At 42.3% G+C, this 18,443-nt stretch overlaps 1 protein-coding gene across 1 annotated transcript in view; it reads right to left on the bottom strand.

Annotated features, from left to right (window-relative positions):
• MMRN2 (multimerin 2) overlaps nt 1–18,443 on the bottom strand; it is a 53,336-nt gene that overhangs the window by 20,688 nt on the left and 14,205 nt on the right. The window contains exon 2 of the mRNA XM_048858863.2: nt 1,499–1,621. Coding sequence (XP_048714820.2) covers nt 1,499–1,621 — 123 coding nt within the window. The remainder of the gene's footprint in view (nt 1–1,498; nt 1,622–18,443) is intronic.

The following is an 18,443-nucleotide window of genomic DNA, read 5'->3' as shown; positions in this document are numbered from 1 at the left end:
TCTCTCTTTCAGCCAGTGTTTCCCCAAACACTGTCAAATGTACCAGTATTGGTACCTCAAGCTCTTGCCACTGTTCCTTGCACAGACATCATCTTCTCAGGAAATAGTACCCAATGCAATCTTAGGATCTAAACCTGCAGACACTTACACTGTGCTTAATTTTATGCATTGTGAGTAGTCTTATTGAAGACAATGGAGACATATTGCATAGAAATACGCATGTGTAAGAGTTTGCCATTAAGGATCAGGGTCTTAATGATCTCTGACTTCAGCCTTTCTTATCTGTGACTTCAGCCTTTCTTTGAATGTGTTTAAGCACAGATCAGTTCAGAATGCCTCAGTTCAGTTAGTGACTCCCTTAGTAGAGGACTCTTTCCTCAATTAATGATGCCTAAGCTATATCCAGATTACACACAAGCACATATGATTTAGGAGTACAAGTCCCAATTGGGTTTGAATGGGACTTGTGCTTCTACGGGTATGTCTTCTCTGCAAAACAAAGTACATTCTTAACCTGTGTTAGCTAACACAAGTTGAAATAGTAGTGAACACAAAGCAACTTGGCTTTTAATTTCAGTTAACAGCTTGTGTGAAAGCCTATAGAGGAGCCTGCGGTTGAATTTGAGCTGCTAGCCTGAGTTAAATGCTGAGTTGCCAAGTCTTCACTGTTACTTTAACACACATTGGCAAACCCAAGTTAAGAACACACTTTCTTTTGCAGTGAATACGTACGTTAAGTCACTTAAGAACTTTTGAAAATCTCACCCTGAATACGTAAAAGAAGAAGGTTTAGCTGCCTCCACTGGTTTTACTGAAGCCAACAAAGAAGCAGATAATGGGAACATTAAAAAAAATATTCCTTGGGTTCTCTAATTTTGAGGTATATAAAAAGGCAGGATGTTGGGGCTGCTTGTTTTATTTTACTGTAACACATTCTCCTAACCCATCAAGTTGACCCTTTCACCCTTCTCTTTGATCCTTCCACTGGCTTCCAACCCTTTGCTATCACATCAAACAAACTGCTTTTTTCATTTTCAAGACCCTTCATGGTCAAACCCCACCCTACCTATCAACTGTTGATGCTCACTGCCAGTTGGCCTATGATGCAAGCCCCCACTGCCAACTTTTTCAATTTTCAAACAAACACCTTCATGCTTTCTCCTGTGCAGCCCCTCATGCTTGGGAGGCACTCTCTGTAAACACTGGCAAAGCTACCTCATTGCCCTCCATTCAAACCCCTCCTCAAAACTCTCATTTCTGTGACTAGTACAAAAAACTTGACAATGAGGAGGCTTCTGGTGTGCAGAGACTGGCCAATATTGCCTCACTGTTTACTTGAGCTCTGCCATCTGTCTATACCCAACTGTTGCCTCTTGGCTGATACTTGTAAGTTCCTTGGGACAGCCCATCTCTTTGTTTTGTGTTTGTACAGTGCCTAACACAGCATGGTCCTGGACACTACCATAATACAAATAATAATACCACTAAGGATACTTACATGATTTTCTGGCAGTCTGGGGCTCCATTTGAACAAGGCTGCTGTGATTTAATCACATATTTCTCTTTCTTGCAGGCAGCTGTGTATGTCACCAGCTGGGACTTCATGAAGGAACACCAATGCCTGGGAGAGGAAAGCACAGGGAAGGAACTTGAAAGGAAAGATTTTAAAAATCCCTGTTGATAACAGCAATGCAAAGGAAGTGTGCCATTCAGAGGGGCCTCCTTTTCAAGCTGAAAGATGACAAGGGCCGGCTCTAGGCATCAGCAGAACAAGCAGGTGCTTGGGGCGGCACATTTCTAGGGGCAACATTCCGGCGCCGGCCCTGCCGCCCCTAGAAATGTGTCCCTGCCGCCCCAGCTCTGCCTCTGCCTGCTCGCCTGAGCGCCCCGCAGCCGCCGCTCTGCTTCTCCCCCCTCCCTCCCAGGCTTGCTGCGCACGAAACAGCTGTTTGGCGCGGCAAGCCTGAGGCTGGAGGGAGGAGAAGCCGGGTGGTGGCGCACGCCAGGGAGGGAGCGGAGGTGAGCTGGGGTGGGGAGTGGTTCCTCTACCCCCTCCCCTCCGCTTGCTCCCCTGAACGCGCTGCCTCTCCCTCGCCTGAGAGAGAGGGAGGGGGAAGAAGCGGAGCAGGCGGAGCGGAGGTGAGCTACGGCGAGGGGGAGCCGCAGGAAGCAGTGGGGGAAATGCTGCACGCCTAGGGGAGGGACAAAAAAAAAAAAGCTGCTTGGCCAAAATTTTTTTTGCTTGGGGCGGCAAAAATCCTAGAGCCGGCCCTGCCAGGGAAAATGGAAATTTCTGCCAAAGCTTTTCTTTGTACTTAATTTGCTTTGGTCTGGGATGGTAATGTGTATTAGTGTTCAATACAAAGAAGGAGTCTCTGAATTTTGGGACATTATCATGACCTTGAGCCATGTTTCCAACCCTCTCAATTTTGGTTTCAGTTTGCAGGCTCAAAGCTTTACCTGCAAGTATTTTATTGGCTGACTGAGGTCATTTAGACCTCAAATAACTTGACTGGCATGTTGAATCAGGTCGTTAGGCATCTAAATGGTATCAATTTTGGATATACAAGGGGAGACTGCTTCTGAAAATCTAAGGCCCTAGATAACTATAAACTCCACTAATAGACTGTTCCTAGACCATTATTTTGTTTAATGTTTGTCTTGTTTGATATTAATTACAGCAGGCTTGAAAAAATCCTCTCCCCAAGGGAAAATCATCTTAGAAAAGTGAGTACAGTATCATTTATTTTTTCAGTCTCATGGTCATTCTAAGGGTGGGCAAGTAGATTATGTTTCTGGACATCTACATTCTTATGATAATTTTACACAGCATGTCTCTATTTCCAAGGCTTTATAATCCACCCTGGACAGTTGCTCTGAACTGAAAATTTCATAGGTGAGGCCAATAACTAAATGTAACAACAAAAATGGAGGGGGCAGGGAAAAGGTCAAAGCGGGAAGGAAGAGGAATCAGTTTACACATGAACTTGAATAAGAAATTGAACTAACAACATCATCCTGGGAAAATCAGCTTGTAATTAGTGTTAAAATGGAAGCATGTTCAACATCCTAGTTCAGATAGCATTTATGCAAGAAGGTTCAGCAATTATTCAAACGGTAAGGGAACCAAGCAACAACACCACCAATTCAGTAATGAACAGAAATGGCACCATGTCAGTTTAGCGCTTGTAAAAAGGAGCAAGAGAGATAAGTGGGTCCCAAATGGCAAGGAAACTGGGCTCCCTGCCTAGCATTCTAGCTGTAATAATTTCCAGAGGAAGAGTCTATTGAACCAGCCGTAACATTTTACAGACCATATATCTATAGACAGTCTAGTGCCTTTTGTTTAATTAACACAGGTCTCCATCAATGTGGCTATTTCACATATCCAATGCCAGTTTTTCACCAAAAATAACACAAGAATATTACATGCAGTGTTAACTCCACAAGAACTGACTCACAAAGGCTAGGCTCTCTAAGCGTCCATTAACCAAACAGGCTGGAAAGTTGAGGAACTAAGAGGCTACTGTCTCAACAACCTAATGAACAGTGTCCCCCTAGGGAAGTATTTAAATCTGACTTTTCAATCTAAGATACAGTGTTTTGCAGATGCATTGTGGTACTCTGTCTCATGAAACTCGGCATTTATGACACAGGAATCACTTGGCGAAATTCTATGGGCCTGTGTTACCCAGGAGTTCTACATGATCCCAATGGTCCCATCTGGTCTTAAGATCTATGAAGTAACCTGTCTCCCAGTGGGCAGGTTACTTGAATTCTGCCTTTTGAACCATAAGAGTTGCAAATGAAACTTGACATGCTCAGGGGCAGAACTGTAACAATTCCTTTGAAACAGAGCCTCATCCATTGTTATTCACAGCATCACCTTCTGGAGATTAAGGTTGTTAGAAGATCAGTTTCAAACAGATTTGTGGTTTTCATCATTTCCTAGTGGATGAGTATTCCCATCAGAAAAAAACACCTCTACAAGTGACATTAATTAGCAATCTTGGGCCAAGTACCAAATGAGCCATGGAGCCTGAATTACCCTGTACTTTTAGAAGTGACTACTGTCATGCTGTCTGGAGTGACTCATAAGCAAGAATACCAACCTCAGGACAGACTGTTAAGAAGCAGGGCACAAACTCTAAACTGATTGTGAGTTGTATACTTAGAGTTCACCAATCAAGTAACAAGTGTAAACTGCTAAGCCACTATACAGCCTCAACATGGATTCACGGACAGTCTCCTGGGCATTCCAGTCTTCCTTGCCACCTAGGCAAGCTTGACTCTGTGAAAGATGGTCACTTTACACCAAAGATCACAAAATATTCAGGTTACTTTCAGTCCCAAAGGACCAATAACTTACCCAGGTCAATTTGCACTCTAGAACTCACACCAAAGACAACACTTGTAGCTAATCCTATAGTAAACTAAGGATTAGCTCTGAAAAAGAAATAAGAGTATTTACCAGGTTAAAGCAGGTAACATACATACAAATGAGTTACAATATTCGGTTCCAAAAAATAACAGAAACTTCTATAATAAGCAAACTTTGTGTCCTTTAGGGCTAACCCAAGCTAAACTGTTAGAGACTCCTCACCCCTCAGAGTCCAGGCAGCAAAGGAATCATAATTTCTCTTTTAACAAGCCTTTTTATTCCCTTCCCCCAGAATTCAAACCGATGGGATAAGTGCCTCTGCACTTAACCTCTTCATGGGTGGATGGAGGGGAGCAATCAACAAAGTCTTTGTTCCACAATGGCCCATTTGGATTCAATAGTCTTTCCTGATGAGCAGGAGATAACACCTTCTGTAGGAATGCCCCATTTTGCATTAGGTGAAGTTTTTTTTTTCCTTTTTGGTGAGTTACATAGGCCATGTCTGCACTACAGAGTTTGTTGACAAAAGTGATGCCACTTTAATTAAAGCACTTTAATTAACATGCTGTTGCATGTCCACACTATGCTCCTTGTGTCGGCAGCGCACATGCACACGAGCAGCTCTTGCATTGACAAAGAGAGCAGTGCACTGTGGGTAGATACCTCACTGTGCAACTGGCTGCAGGGTGCTTTGGGAAGGGTTTTCTATGCCTCATGGGGCAGGTACAGCATCACATGATGCAGGTTTCTCAATCCCATTGTTCCATGGGCATCCTACTAGATTGCCAGCTGCTTTTCTATTGAAGTATGGGGGAGGGGAGAGGTGGAGAGTGTGTGTGGGGAGAGTGAGAAACAAAGTGTGTGTTGGGAAGTGTGTGAGAGACTGTGTGGGGAGAGTGTGTATATGTGAGAGAGACAGTGTGTGTTGGGGAAGTGTGTGGTGTGTGTTGGGGGACAGTGTGTTGGCATGCTGTCTCTCTAAGTTCAGACAGCAGCCTGAGCATCCAATCCTGCGGGAGGGGGGCAACAACCCCCCCAACCCCTGGCTCTGCACGGCAGAGCAGTCTCTCCCCTCCCTGCCCCTGCAGCAGCAGCTTGCTCTGCCTGCCTGCCGATTCCATATTAATGGTTCTATGATTCCGAGTTCTCCCATAGCTGCTCAGCTGCCAGGAGCAGCATCCTCAGCAGCTCTGTGAGCATTCCAGGCTGAGGAATGTCAAATCTTCCTGGAGCTTTGAAAGGAAAGGGGTGCATGGCTGCAGGGCAATTGAGTTCAAAACAGTGAGCAGAGTGGTCACGGTGGGTACTGTGGAATATTGAAGGAGGCCAGTTATGGTGACATAGCAAACAGCAACGTCTCCACTGACGCTTTGTCACTTTAACTTTGCTGCAAAAAGCTTTATGCCTCTCATCGAGGCAGTTTTATTTTTTCAGCAAAACACCAGAGTTTTGCCACCAAAAGTAGCTTTGTAGTGTGTGCACCTCCACTATTTTGTCAGCAAAAAATGCCTTTTGCCGACAAAACCGTGTAGTGTAGACAAGACCATAGTTTCAGAACAAACATTTTACAGCTATAGAGCAATTTTTTAAAAGGGCTCCAGAGGTGATCCCAGCAATTACAGGCCAGTAAGCCTGACTTCAGTACCAGGCAAACTGGTTGAAATGATAGTAAAGAACAAAATTGTCAAGACACATAGATGAACGTAATTTGTTGGGGAAGAGTCAACATGGTTTTTTTAAAGGGAAATCATGCCTCACCAATCTACTAGAATTCTTTGAGGAGGTCAACAAGCATGTGGACAAGGGGGATCCAGTGGATACAGTGCACTTAGATTTTCGAAAGCCTTTGACAAGGTCCCTCACCAAAGGCTGTTAAGCAAAGTAAGCTGTCATGGGATAAGAGGGAAAGTCCTCTCATGGATCAGTAACTGATTAAAAGATAGGAAACCAAGGGTAGAAATAAATGGTCAGTTTTCAGAATGGAGAGAGGTAAATAATGGTGTCCCCCAGGGGTCTGTACTGGGACCAGTCCTATTCAATATATTCATAAATGATCTGGAAAAGAGTGAAGTGGCAAAATTTGCAGATGATACAAAACTACTCAAGAAGTTAAGTCCCAAGCAGACTGCAAAGAGCTACAACAGGATCTCACAAAACTGGGTGGGCAACAAAATGGCAGATGAAATTCAATGCTGATAAATGCAAAGGTAATGCACATTGGAAAACATAATCCCAACTATACATTTAAAATGATGGGGTCTAAATTAGCTGTTACCACTCAAGAAAGAGATCGTGGAATCATTATAGGTAGTTCGCTGAAAACATCCACACAATGTGCAACAGCAGTCAAAAAAGCGAACAGAATGTTGGGAATCATTAAGAAGGGGATAGATAATAAGACAGAAAATATCATATTTTGTCTATATAAATCCATGGTACACCCACATCTTGAATACTGTATGCAGATGTGGTCGCCCCATCTCAAAAAAGATATATTGGTATTGGAAAAGGTTTAGAAAAGGGCAACAAAAATTATTAGGGGTGTGGAATGGCTTCCATATGAGGAGCAATTAATAAGAGTGGGACTTTTCAGCTTGTAAAAGAAACAACTAAGGGGGGATAGGATGAGGTCTATAAAATCATGACTGGTGAGAAGAAAGTAAATAAGGAAGTGTTATGTACTCCTCATAACACAAGAACTAGGGATCACCAAATGAAATTAGTAGGCAGCAGGTTTAAAACAAACAACAGGAAGTATTTTTTCACACAGCGCACAGTGAACCTGCAGAAATCCTTGCCAGAGGATGTTGTGAAGGCTAAGACTATAACAGGGTTCAAAAAAGAACTAGATAAGTTCATGGAGGATAGGTCCATCAATGGCTGTTATTCAGGATGGGCAGGGATGATGTCTCTAGCCTCTGTTTGCCAGAAGCTGGGAATGGGCGACGGGATGGATCACTCGATGATTACCTGTTCTGTTCATTCCCTCTGGGGCAGCTGGCATTGGCCACTGTTGGAAGACAGGATACTGGGCTAGATGAACCTTTGGTCTGACCCAGTATGGCCGAACAGACAAAGGGAGAAGGTCTGCCCTTTTTATAGAGTCACATTTTTTATCTTAATCTGCAGTTTAACCCTGTTTTACAATCTTCTGGGATTTGGTGTTTAATTTATTATCTTGCGGCATCTGATATGCCACAAAGTAGCACTGTTCACTGCCATATTATATGCCTGTCAAGGTTCCTTCCCCACTCTGAACTCTAGGGTACAGATGTGGGGACCTGCATGAAAACCCCCAAGCTTACTTTTACCAGCTTAGATTAAAACTTCCCCAAGGTACAAACTATTTTACCTTTTGCCCTTGGACTTTATTGCTGCCACCACCAAGTGTCTAACAAATATATAACAGGGAAAGAGCCCACTTGGAAATGTCTTTCCCCCCAAAATCCTACCCAAACCCTACACCCCCTTTCCTGGGGAAGGCTTGATAAAAATCCTCACCAATTTGCATTGGTGAACACAGATCCAAACCCTTGGATCTTAAGAACAATGAAAAAAGCAATCGGGTTCTTAAAAGAAGAATTTTAATTGAAGAAAAAGTAAAAGAATCACCTCTGTAAAATCAGGATGGTAAATACCTTACAGGGTAATCAGACTCAAAACATAGAGAATCCCTCTAGGCAAAACCTTAAGTTACAAAAAGACACAAAAACAGGAATATACATTCCATTCAGCACAGCTTATTTTATCAGCCATTTAAACAAAACAGAATCTAACGCATATCTAACTAGATTACTTACTAAGTTCTAAGACTCCATTCCTTTTCTGTTCCCGGCAAAAGCATCACACAGACAGAGAACCTTTGTTTCTCCCCCCCTCCAGCTTTGAAAGTATCTTGTCTCCTCATTGGTCATTTTGGTCAGGTGCCAGCAAGGTTATCCTAGCTTCTTAACCCTTTACAGGTGAAAGGGTTTTTCCTCTGGCCAGGAGGGATTTTAAAGGTGTTTACCCTTCCCTTTATATTTATGACAATGCCTGATCCCGCAAACAGTTTTAATAGAGTAATAGAATCCAAGGCCTGAAGGGGCCATTGTGATCATGTAGTCTGACCTCCAGTATAACACAGGTCATAGAACTTCCCCAAAATAATTCCTAGAACAGATATTTAAGAAGAATATCCAATCTTGATTTAAAAATTGTCCATGATGGAGAATCCACCATGACCCTAGTAAATTGTTCCAATGGTTAATTACTCTCTCAGTTAAAAATATATGCCTTATTTCCAGTCTGAATTTGTCTAGCTTCAACTTCCAGCCATTGGATCATGTTATACCTTTGTCTGAAGAACCCATTACAAATATTTGTTCTCCATATAGGTACTTAGGCTGTAATCAAGTCATTCCTTACCATTGTCTCTGTTAAGCTAAATAGATTGAGCTCTTTGAGTGTATCTCTATAAGGCATTTTTTCTAATCCTTTAATCAATGTTGTGGCTCTTTTCTGAGCTCTATCCAATTTATCAACATTATTCTTGAACTGTGGACACTAGAAATGGACACTGTATTCCAGCAGCAGTCGCAACAGTACCAAATACAGAGAACAGAAGTAATACAGCCTCTCTACTCCTACTTGAGGTTCCACTGTTCATGCATCCAAGGATCACATTAGCCTTTTTGGCCACAGCATTGCAGTGGGAGCTCATGTTCTGCTGACTATCCACTAGGACCCCCAAATCTTTTTCAGAGTCATTGCTTTCCAGGATAGAGTCCCCCACTGTGTAAGTATGATCAACCTTTTTGTTCCTAGGTATATACATTTACGTTTAGCCGTATTAAAACATATTGTTTGCTTGCACCCAACTAACCAAGCTATCCAGATCACTCTGTAGCAGTGATTTGTCCCCTTCATTATTTACCACTCCCCCAATTTTTTGTGTCGTCTGCAAACGTTATCGGTGATGATTTTGTTCTCTTCAGATCATTAATAATTTGTTTTAAATTAGTAAAAATTAGCATAGGGCAGGAACTGATCCCTTCGGGACCCATCTAAAAACATACCTGTTTGATAATGATTCCTCATTTACAATTACTTTTTGAGACCAGGTTTTAATCCATTTAATGTGTGCCATGTTAATTTTATATCATTCTAGTTTGTTAATCAAAATGTCATGCAATACCAAGTCAAATGCCTTACAGAAGTCTAACTGTATTACATCAACACTATTACTTTTATCAACCAAACTTTTAATGTAATAAAAAAATCGAGTTAGTTTGAGAGGATCTATTTTCCATAAACCCATGTTGATTAGCTTTAATTACATTAGCCTCCTTTAATTCTTTGTTAATCGAGTCCCATATTAGGTGCTCCATTATCTTGCCCAGGATTGATGTCAGACTGATAGGTCTATAATTACTCACATCAGTCCGTTGACCTTTTTCAAATATTGGCACAACATTAGCTTTCTTCCCATCTTCTGGAACTTCCCTGGTGTTCCAGTACTTATTGAAAGTCAACATTAATGGTTCAGCAAGCTCCTCACCCAGCTTTTTAAAAACTTTTGGATGCAAGTTATCCAGACCCGCTGATTTTAAAATGTCTGACTTTAGGAGCTGCTGTTTAACATCCTCCTGAGATACTAGTGGAATGATATGACTACATTATCTGTCTTTTTCCCATATACAGAACAGAAAAATTTATTGAATATTTCTGCATTAGGTACTGATAATTCTACCATTACCAATGCCATTGTTAGGATTCTTTTTGTTCCTAATATACTTTTAAAAAGTTGTTCTTGTTGTCCTTAACTCTGCTGGCTGGAGTTTTCTCCTTGTGTCCCTTTGCTTCCCTTATCAATTTTCTATAATTCTAAGCTTCTGATTTTATATTTATTACTATCAACTTCCCCTTTGTTCCATCTGTTATATATTAATTTTTTATTTTTTATAGCTGCCTTTACTTCCCCTCTAAACTTGGTCAGTTTTTTAACCAATATGGCCTTTCTTGATGATGGGATTGCAGCTTTTAAGGCATCTAGTAAATAGTTCTTAAACAATTCTCAGTTATCACTCACATTTTTCAAATTAAATTCCTCCTCCTAGCTGATCTTGCTCATAATTGTTTTCAGCTTTGTGAAATTGGCCCTTTTAATGCACCAAGTATATATATCACTGGTCCTGACTTTATTCTGTTCAAACTTTATAAATGTGATCAAGTCATGATCACTTGTATCTAAGTTACCATTATTTTTTAGTTTTGTGATGAGTTCTTCTTTATATGTTAAGACAAGGACTAATAGAGAATTCCCGTGTTGGATGCAACATTTCGCTCATGTGAGTAAGAGTGTATAGGATAGAGCCATGGAACTATGGCACTATAGCTTATCTTAAGCCCGGAAAGGTGCTACTGTTCCCTTCATACAATGTGGTGTTTTGATATAAAACTACTTTCCCATAAGAAACCAGCTAGTTACTAAAAACAAAAATAAAATAAAGCCCTGTACAATGCGGTAAATGTCAGATGTGTTGTTTGGAAAGGTCAGGAGACTCTTACACTCCATTATTTCAATGGGGCTTGCATTAAATGAGTACATTGTTTGTCTAGGGAATAAGGCTGTGTCTGATAAAGAACAGCAGAACTAAAAAGAAGTATATTTTTTAATGGGAACACAGGAACTAAAGCTTTGATTAGTGTCATACATGGGAAAAGTTTGCCTCAGAGACTCAACTGCAGAAACAATGGGGAACCATGTCAAGCACTAAAGCAAAGACTGACGTCACCTGCCAGGAGAGCAGCTTAGCAATTAGTAGGAGGGAAGGAAGCCAGCACAGGAGTGGAAATGGTATGGGGAACACAGCTGAATGAAAAAGATTTAGACTTCACTGTTAGGAAGGTTCACCAAACCACACTCTTTGGGTTTGTCAGGGTATGCAGAGTATTTTTTGTTCCCTGAGTTTGACACTCTTAGAAAGAAATGTGATTGCTTTTGAGACTTCCGCTATCCCTGACGCTAAACAAAATTCTTTTCTTGGAAATCAACATATTCCAGTGGCCCCTGGAATTTGAGGAATCCTGCAGTACTCTGAAAGCTGAGTGGAGATTCAGGGTATGTCTACATAGCAAAAAAAAAAAAAACCCACGGCTGGCCCGTGCCAGCTGACTTGGGCTCGCGGGGATTGGGCTGCGGGGCTGTTTCACAATATTGCCAACCTCAACCGTTCAAAAATCATGAGACTCAAAAAAAATAAATAAAAAAATCATGATTGGTCTAACAATCACGAGGTTCTTATAAAAGAAATCATGATTTTTGTATTCGACCTTCTGATTTTTGATCTCCCCCTGTCTATTCCCTTGTATGTGTGATTAACACAGTACTGTTTACTCTTGCGTATTTATGGAAAGGAAGAGGATTTTGGCTCCTGCAGGAGCTCTCTCAATAATGCAAAGAGCTCTTATTTTTATGCAATTGTGGAGCAGGGCCTGCAGGTATCGCCAGTATCTCTTGCCCTCCCAGACCATGGCAGTCACTTGTTCCCATCGCTGCCAAAGTTTGTGCAGCTCCATGCAGGACATTTTTCACCAATGTGAAAAAGTCACTAGTCTCCCCTAAATGGTCCCCTGCCACTGTTTGGGGCAGAGGGGGAGACAACCACATGAGGAACATTAAAGATTTGCTCGCGGATGAGGAACGTCACGCATGGAGCTGCACAAAACTTTACTTCCCCCCAAAAGTCAATGAATGCCCCATATTTTTTGTGGCCCAGCTATTGCCTCATATCCTGCTGCCCTCCTGCAGGAAGCCCTCACTCAGGATTGGGGGATGCACAGGAAGATGATGGAATCTTAACTCTACCTTACTCCTGGTCAGAAGCAGCAGCAGTGGGAAATGAGAAGGAGGTGCTGGTGGAAGCTGAGCCATTTGGGCAGCACTGCTCCAAGCAGCTGATGAGAGAGGCAATACACAATCATGGCAGAGGAGGTGTATTGAAGTGGCTCCCCAAAACAATGTGCATCCCATGGCAGTGGGAAGAGGTGGGTCCTGGGGCTGACAAAGATTTTTAACTAAAATTAAGCCTCACTCATCTTGGTAAAAAATCCTGACATTTGAGTGTTCTATCGCAAGATCATGAGTGAGGCTTAATTTTAGTTAAAAATTTCATCTCTCATGATCAATTCATGAGAGTTGGCATGTCTGGTTTCATTGCTGTGTAGATTCAGCTGGAGCCCATGCTCTAGGGCCCTGTGTGGTGGGAGGGAGACTTAGAGGACCTAGGACTTGTCTACAGCTTCACCTCTGTAGCACTTCAGAGAAGATACTACGTTTTCCAACAAGAGGGCTTCTCTTGTCAGCCCTGAGAGACAGTAGCTAGGTCAATGGGAGAATTCTCCTGTCAACCTAGCACTCTCGGTCAGTTTAACTGCATCACTCAGGGTGTGGACTTTCAGATCCCTAAGTGACACAAGCTATACTGATGCAATTTGAAAGTGTAGACCATGCCATAGAAATGTCTGCTTTTCACTGGACTACACCATAGAACAAATCCTGAAGTCTTTATCCTGTCCTTACTCACTGAAGGCCAGATTCTCAGCTGGCATCAATCAGGGTAGTTCAGCTGAAGTCAACAGAGCGACGCCAATTTACTCCAGCTGAGGATCATCATTTGGCTCAAATAGCTTTGACTGATAAAGGATGATATAAAAACTGAAAGAGGCTTGAAATCAGTGGGAACTGGGCACCTAACTACCTTTGAGGATTTGGACCTTACTGCTGAAATCAGAGCTGAAAGCCTGGGCTGGGTCCTGTGTGCTTTGCAAGTCAGAATTGGGAGAGGCTTTCCCGCTCAGAGACTCACTACATTCTTCTGACCTAACAATGCAACTTTGCTCAACTGCCAACTCTAACTAGTATTGGATCCATTCTGTGTGAAGTCTGCCAGGTTCAGGCAGGGATGTGCAATCATGTGGAAACCTGCATTTAAAATAGGACTCTTTTGCTCTAGTGCTTTTGTTCTTTCCCAGTGAAAACAATCCACACCCCATGAGTCATCATCATCTGTGCTGATTTGTTTACCCCTCCCAGATACTGCTCCAAAACAACAAGTTCCTTATGAGTTGTTAATCTAAAACAATGCATGCACGGGGTGGCGCGAGGGGAGTAACTGACTGCACATATATTTATTCAAAAGTGTCCAGATTCAGTAGGTATTCCAGTTATCAGCCTGAAACCCTCATAAACAGATCACAAAACAGACCTGGTGAGCAGACAGTTCCAAATCACCTGCGCTGCAGATTCTGCAGTGGTCCTCTATGAGCTATTAGACCAGCACAGAAGAGCCAGAGCTCAGTGCACTACTGCCTTGACTCCTGCTGGTTGCTCCCCTCCTTCAGCAAGGCCAAAACCACCCCCTTTACCAGGGGCTGGGAGAAGGCCTATATGGGTAGATATGTAGCAGCAGTGAACACCCCACTATACCAGAGGTATGTTTAAACCCACTTTAAACTGTTCAAGTGAAGTAAAGGAGAATTGGGGTCAGTAATAGGTAAGGCCTGCTGCTTATTTTGAACAGTTACCAGCATTAAAGCTGGATGAATAGGGATTAAAATACTTGCAAATAGTTTGACAGCTGCTAAATAGAATTTCTCTTTGACTGCATTCACACCCTTCTGTTCACTTCTCCATTCTTTGGAGTTAACCTTGATTTAGGCATTTCCTGACTTTCGAGCGCTTACCAGTGGAACCTGAAGGTTGCATGAGTGTCACATTTTGTATTTAATCACCATATCTTTTCTTGTTGTCCTGTTCCATAAAGTTTACAACTCATCTTTCAACAGAGGGTCATTTTTCAAGTTGGTATTGAAGTGCAGTATAGGCAGATGAGCAAGCAGTTTAGCCTTTTATTGCAATTATTTTGCCTAGCTCTTTTCAACAGTTTCCTTTCAGGGTATGGTTTGTATTAAGAAAAATCCCCAGGTTTCATTAGGATCAAGGATAAAAGTTTATTTCTGATATTAAAGGAGCAACTTAGAGGTCTATAAGGGCCTGAGCCAAAACTCACAGAAGACGATGGGAGTCTTTCCATTGACTTCACTGGCTATGGATTAGGCCCTAAATGTTCCCAGAATAGCTCTCAAAGTGAGCCAAATTGTTTCCTTATTCAGCTTGTTTATGGGATCACAAAAACTTTGTGTTCTACATCTACATTTTTTTTTCTGGGCTTCCTGTGAAACTGTGTCTAGGTTTATTCATTGGATAGACTAATTTTATGGCTGGTCTAACGCCATCTGCTTTTCATTCCCTCCTGAACAGTTTCCCTTTGATTCAAGTCACTGCCTGACAAATGGGCAGGAATAAGACAGACTTCCTGTTGATGGAATAAGTGGGAAAGGCTTCTCTGCAGCGTGGTGGAAAGCAATGTTTGGTTCACGTCTGCAGGCGAAGGCATTGCCTTCTGCACTCACCAGCAACCCAGTGCCACAAATAGTTGGATATTTTAGTTGTTTTTCATGTTTTACAGTCTGTGCTGAACCCAAGCATTGGGCCAAATTAATGCCTGGTGTAACTTTACTGACAGAGTTACACCACGAATAAATGTGACCCATTATCTGTTATTACTCCATTAGATACCGCTTCTCAGGTACTTTCTCAGTTCTGCTTGTTGAATGTATTCTCAAAACATATGTGCCCATCTTTTAGTTTACTTTAATCCAAGTGTCCTGCCTTTTCCACATAACCATTAGTCTCTTACTTCAGCAGCAAATCTAGGTGTCTCTCGGGCTCCGCATCCTGCAAACATTTAGGTTTGTCTTTATTAGGAAAAAAAGTGTTTTCTTCACTCATGTGAACTCACTTGAGCTAAAACCCTAGTGAAGACAAGGTGGTTTGTAGTTTTGACACAAGTTAACAGATCAAGGTAAACACTTGGTTCCCCTGTAGTCTTTAATTTGACCTGCTAACACATGTGAAAAATGGAGGTTACTTATCTGTGACTGGAATTTCTTTGAGATGCGGTCTCCATCCGTGGGAATGCATGTGAGCCATGCGCCCAAGATTAGGAATTCTAACAAGCATTGTCTGTTGGCCTACACGTGCTCAGTAGTTCTTCTTGTTCTAGGCTGAGGGCTTAAGAAGCAGCATGGGCCGACACTTCTCCAGTTCCTCTTCTTACCGCGAATCCAGTAAGATGCAAACTGAGGGGAAGGAGGGCAAGTAGTGGGTTACAAATAGGGACCACACATCTCAAAGGACTTCCAGTTATAGGTAAATAACCTCCATTTCTTCTTCACATGCCGATTCCTATGTGTATTCCACATGTGGGTAACTGACAAGCAGTATTCAGAGTGGAGAGGGGTGTGAGGATGCTGGCAGCAAAGATTCGTCTGCAGCAGAGGCCTGAATGTACGGATATGCACTAATTGGCAGAATGTGATGATGCACCCAGAAATCCGTTTAGAGATTCTCTCACAGGATAATGCTTGTCTTCTCTACTCTTCTGCTATGGCAAGAAATAGCCCTGGTGATGTTCTGATAGGTGTGGTCCTTTACAGGTAGAACAAGGTGTGACTCAGGGTGCAAGGGGTAGTCCTCACTGGACATGCCAAGGTCTGGCTGCAAAAGGGAAAGCAGATACTCCCAAGACTGGTGGGTAACACTGAAGTTAAACTTTCCAACCAGTCATAAACTGTGCTTCTGATCCCCACCCCCCCACTAGTTATCAAGAAACAACAACAAAAAAAAAAAAAAGAAATCACACAGCCCCCTTTATTGCATTCCAGTTCTCTGGCTCCCAGTCAGCACATAGGTCCAGTACAGTGAAAAGTTATTTTAAAACTCTGCTCACATATGTTCTTCTGATCCCAAAGGGCCACCCACATTACCAGGTCGATATAAGTTTGAATCTTACCCAAAATACCACATTGCCAGCCAATCCTTTAGTATCTAAAACTAAAGGTTTATTATAAAGAATGAAGAAAGAACAAGAAGAGAGTTGTTAAATGATAAAGCAATCACATACATATAAAGATTCAAAGTCTATGTATCAGGTTCTTAGCAGTATTGGTGAGTTTGCTAACTTGAAAGTCCCTCTGGAATACATCCACAGCTTGGATGGGTCATTCAGTCCTTTGTTCAGAGTTTCAGTTTGTAGCAAAGTTCCCCCAGAGGTAAGAGGCAGGACTGAAGACAAAATGAAGATGATGCAGTTGCCTTTTATATTCCTTTTGCCATGTGGCTTGTACTTCCTTTGTTCCAAACACAAGCTGTCCAGCACATGGCGTGGAAAAACCTTACAGTTCTGTCCATAGGCATGCCCCTACATGGCTTGCTGGCTCAAAAGTAGTCCTTGTTCCTTTTATTGGGTTCATTGTACAGTTGATGTCCCTTGATGGGCCATCAAGCAGGCCTAATGCTGATGCCAATCTGTCTGGGACTGTCACCCAGAAACACAGCACAAGTTTGGAAATAGTTATACCCTACATATATGTAACTCATAATACAAAGGTGATACAAACATATGAATAAGATTATCATACTTGCCAAATTATAACATTTTTTGCAGCTATCTTACACGGCATACTAGGCACAGCTCATTTCAATTTTACAATATTCATAATATCCTAAAGTCTCCCCCAGATTCCATACAGCATCACACAAGGCATATCTGACATTGAGGGAATGAATGCTTTTCTTTTTGGCAGAAGCATGGGGTTTTGTGAAGAAAGCTTATGTGGATCGTTTGGTTGATATGTAATTAATTCAGAAATAACCTTGGGGAGGGACTGAGGATGGAGTCAAAGAGAGAACTTTTCCTTGTGAAATATAGTATATGGTGGGTCTGCTATGAGGGCGGCCATCTTGCTTACTCTTGTGGAGGAAGTAATAGCTATTAATAATACAACTTTAATGGATACGTGGGACATGGAACATGTTGCTAATGATGCAAATGATGGTCTGGTGAGTACTGATAGGACAAGATTGAGATCCCTTTGAGGTATAGATTTGTCCACTGCAGAAAAGTCCTAAGTCTTTCATGAATCTCACTGTTGTGGGGTGAGTGAAAATGGAATGTCTGTCTACCTGGAGGAAGGAAGGCATTGATGGCTGCGAGATGGACCTGCAGTGAGCTAATGGAAAGACCCAAGTTTTTTAATGACGACAGGAAATAATCTAAAACACTGGGATATCTGGAGAAGGCTGATTATGCTGAGCGCAGGAACAGGAATGTCGCCACTAAGCTAAGTAGCAGGTCCTATTTGAGTCTTTCCTACTTTAAGTAACAATAGTTTGAACAGGGGGCCAAACAAGCATTCTGGTTCTGATGCCCATCCAAACACCAGGCCATGAGGTGGAATGAGTGTGGGTTGGGATGTCTGATTTTGCCCCCTTCCTATGTTAGGAGATCGGGGAATGGGGAGATCCTGACAGGAAGATGGACTGACATTCTCAGAAGCTCCGGGAACCAAAATTGGGCCAGTTAGGTGCTAAGAGAATGACTTAGATCTGCCACGACAGGGCCATTCTCAAGACTTGTAGTACTAGAGGAATGGGAGGAAAGGCATAACTGAATTGGTTTGTCCATGACAACAGGAGAGCATCATCCCGAGAGATGGGACCCATAGCTCCTCCGGACCAATACAGAGGAAGTTTTCTGTTGTTTGGAACACAGAGATCCCATTGAGGAGTTCCCCACTGAGCAAATATATTGCTCAGGACAGAGCTTTGCACCTCCCACTACTACAGTCTGTAGACTGGTGTCTGATGACTAAACATTTAGTTGCGTGCTAACGAGTTTTGAGCACCTGAAAGGTATGCAGCTTGGATAGTGATGCAGTTTCTGATGCACCAGTTCCAAAGCCTGACTGCTTCCAGAGAAGGGAGAAGAGATCTTGCTCCACCCTGATTGTTTATGTAAATCAATATGTACGGTGATACTGTCTGACATTACTTGCATATGGAGTGAATGTATAAGTGGAAGAAAAGCCCTGCATGCCATCAGGACTGCACTCAGTTTCAATAGATTGATGTGCAGTGTGGCTTCCTATGGGTACCTTCTATGGCATGGTAGTTCAG

The sequence above is a fragment of the Caretta caretta genome, chromosome 7 (genome assembly GCF_965140235.1).
Source record: "Caretta caretta isolate rCarCar2 chromosome 7, rCarCar1.hap1, whole genome shotgun sequence".
NCBI classification, from domain to species: domain Eukaryota; kingdom Metazoa; phylum Chordata; order Testudines; family Cheloniidae; genus Caretta; species Caretta caretta.
The sequence above is the reverse complement of the archived record's forward strand: the minus strand, read 5'-3'. Positions and strand labels throughout refer to the sequence as shown.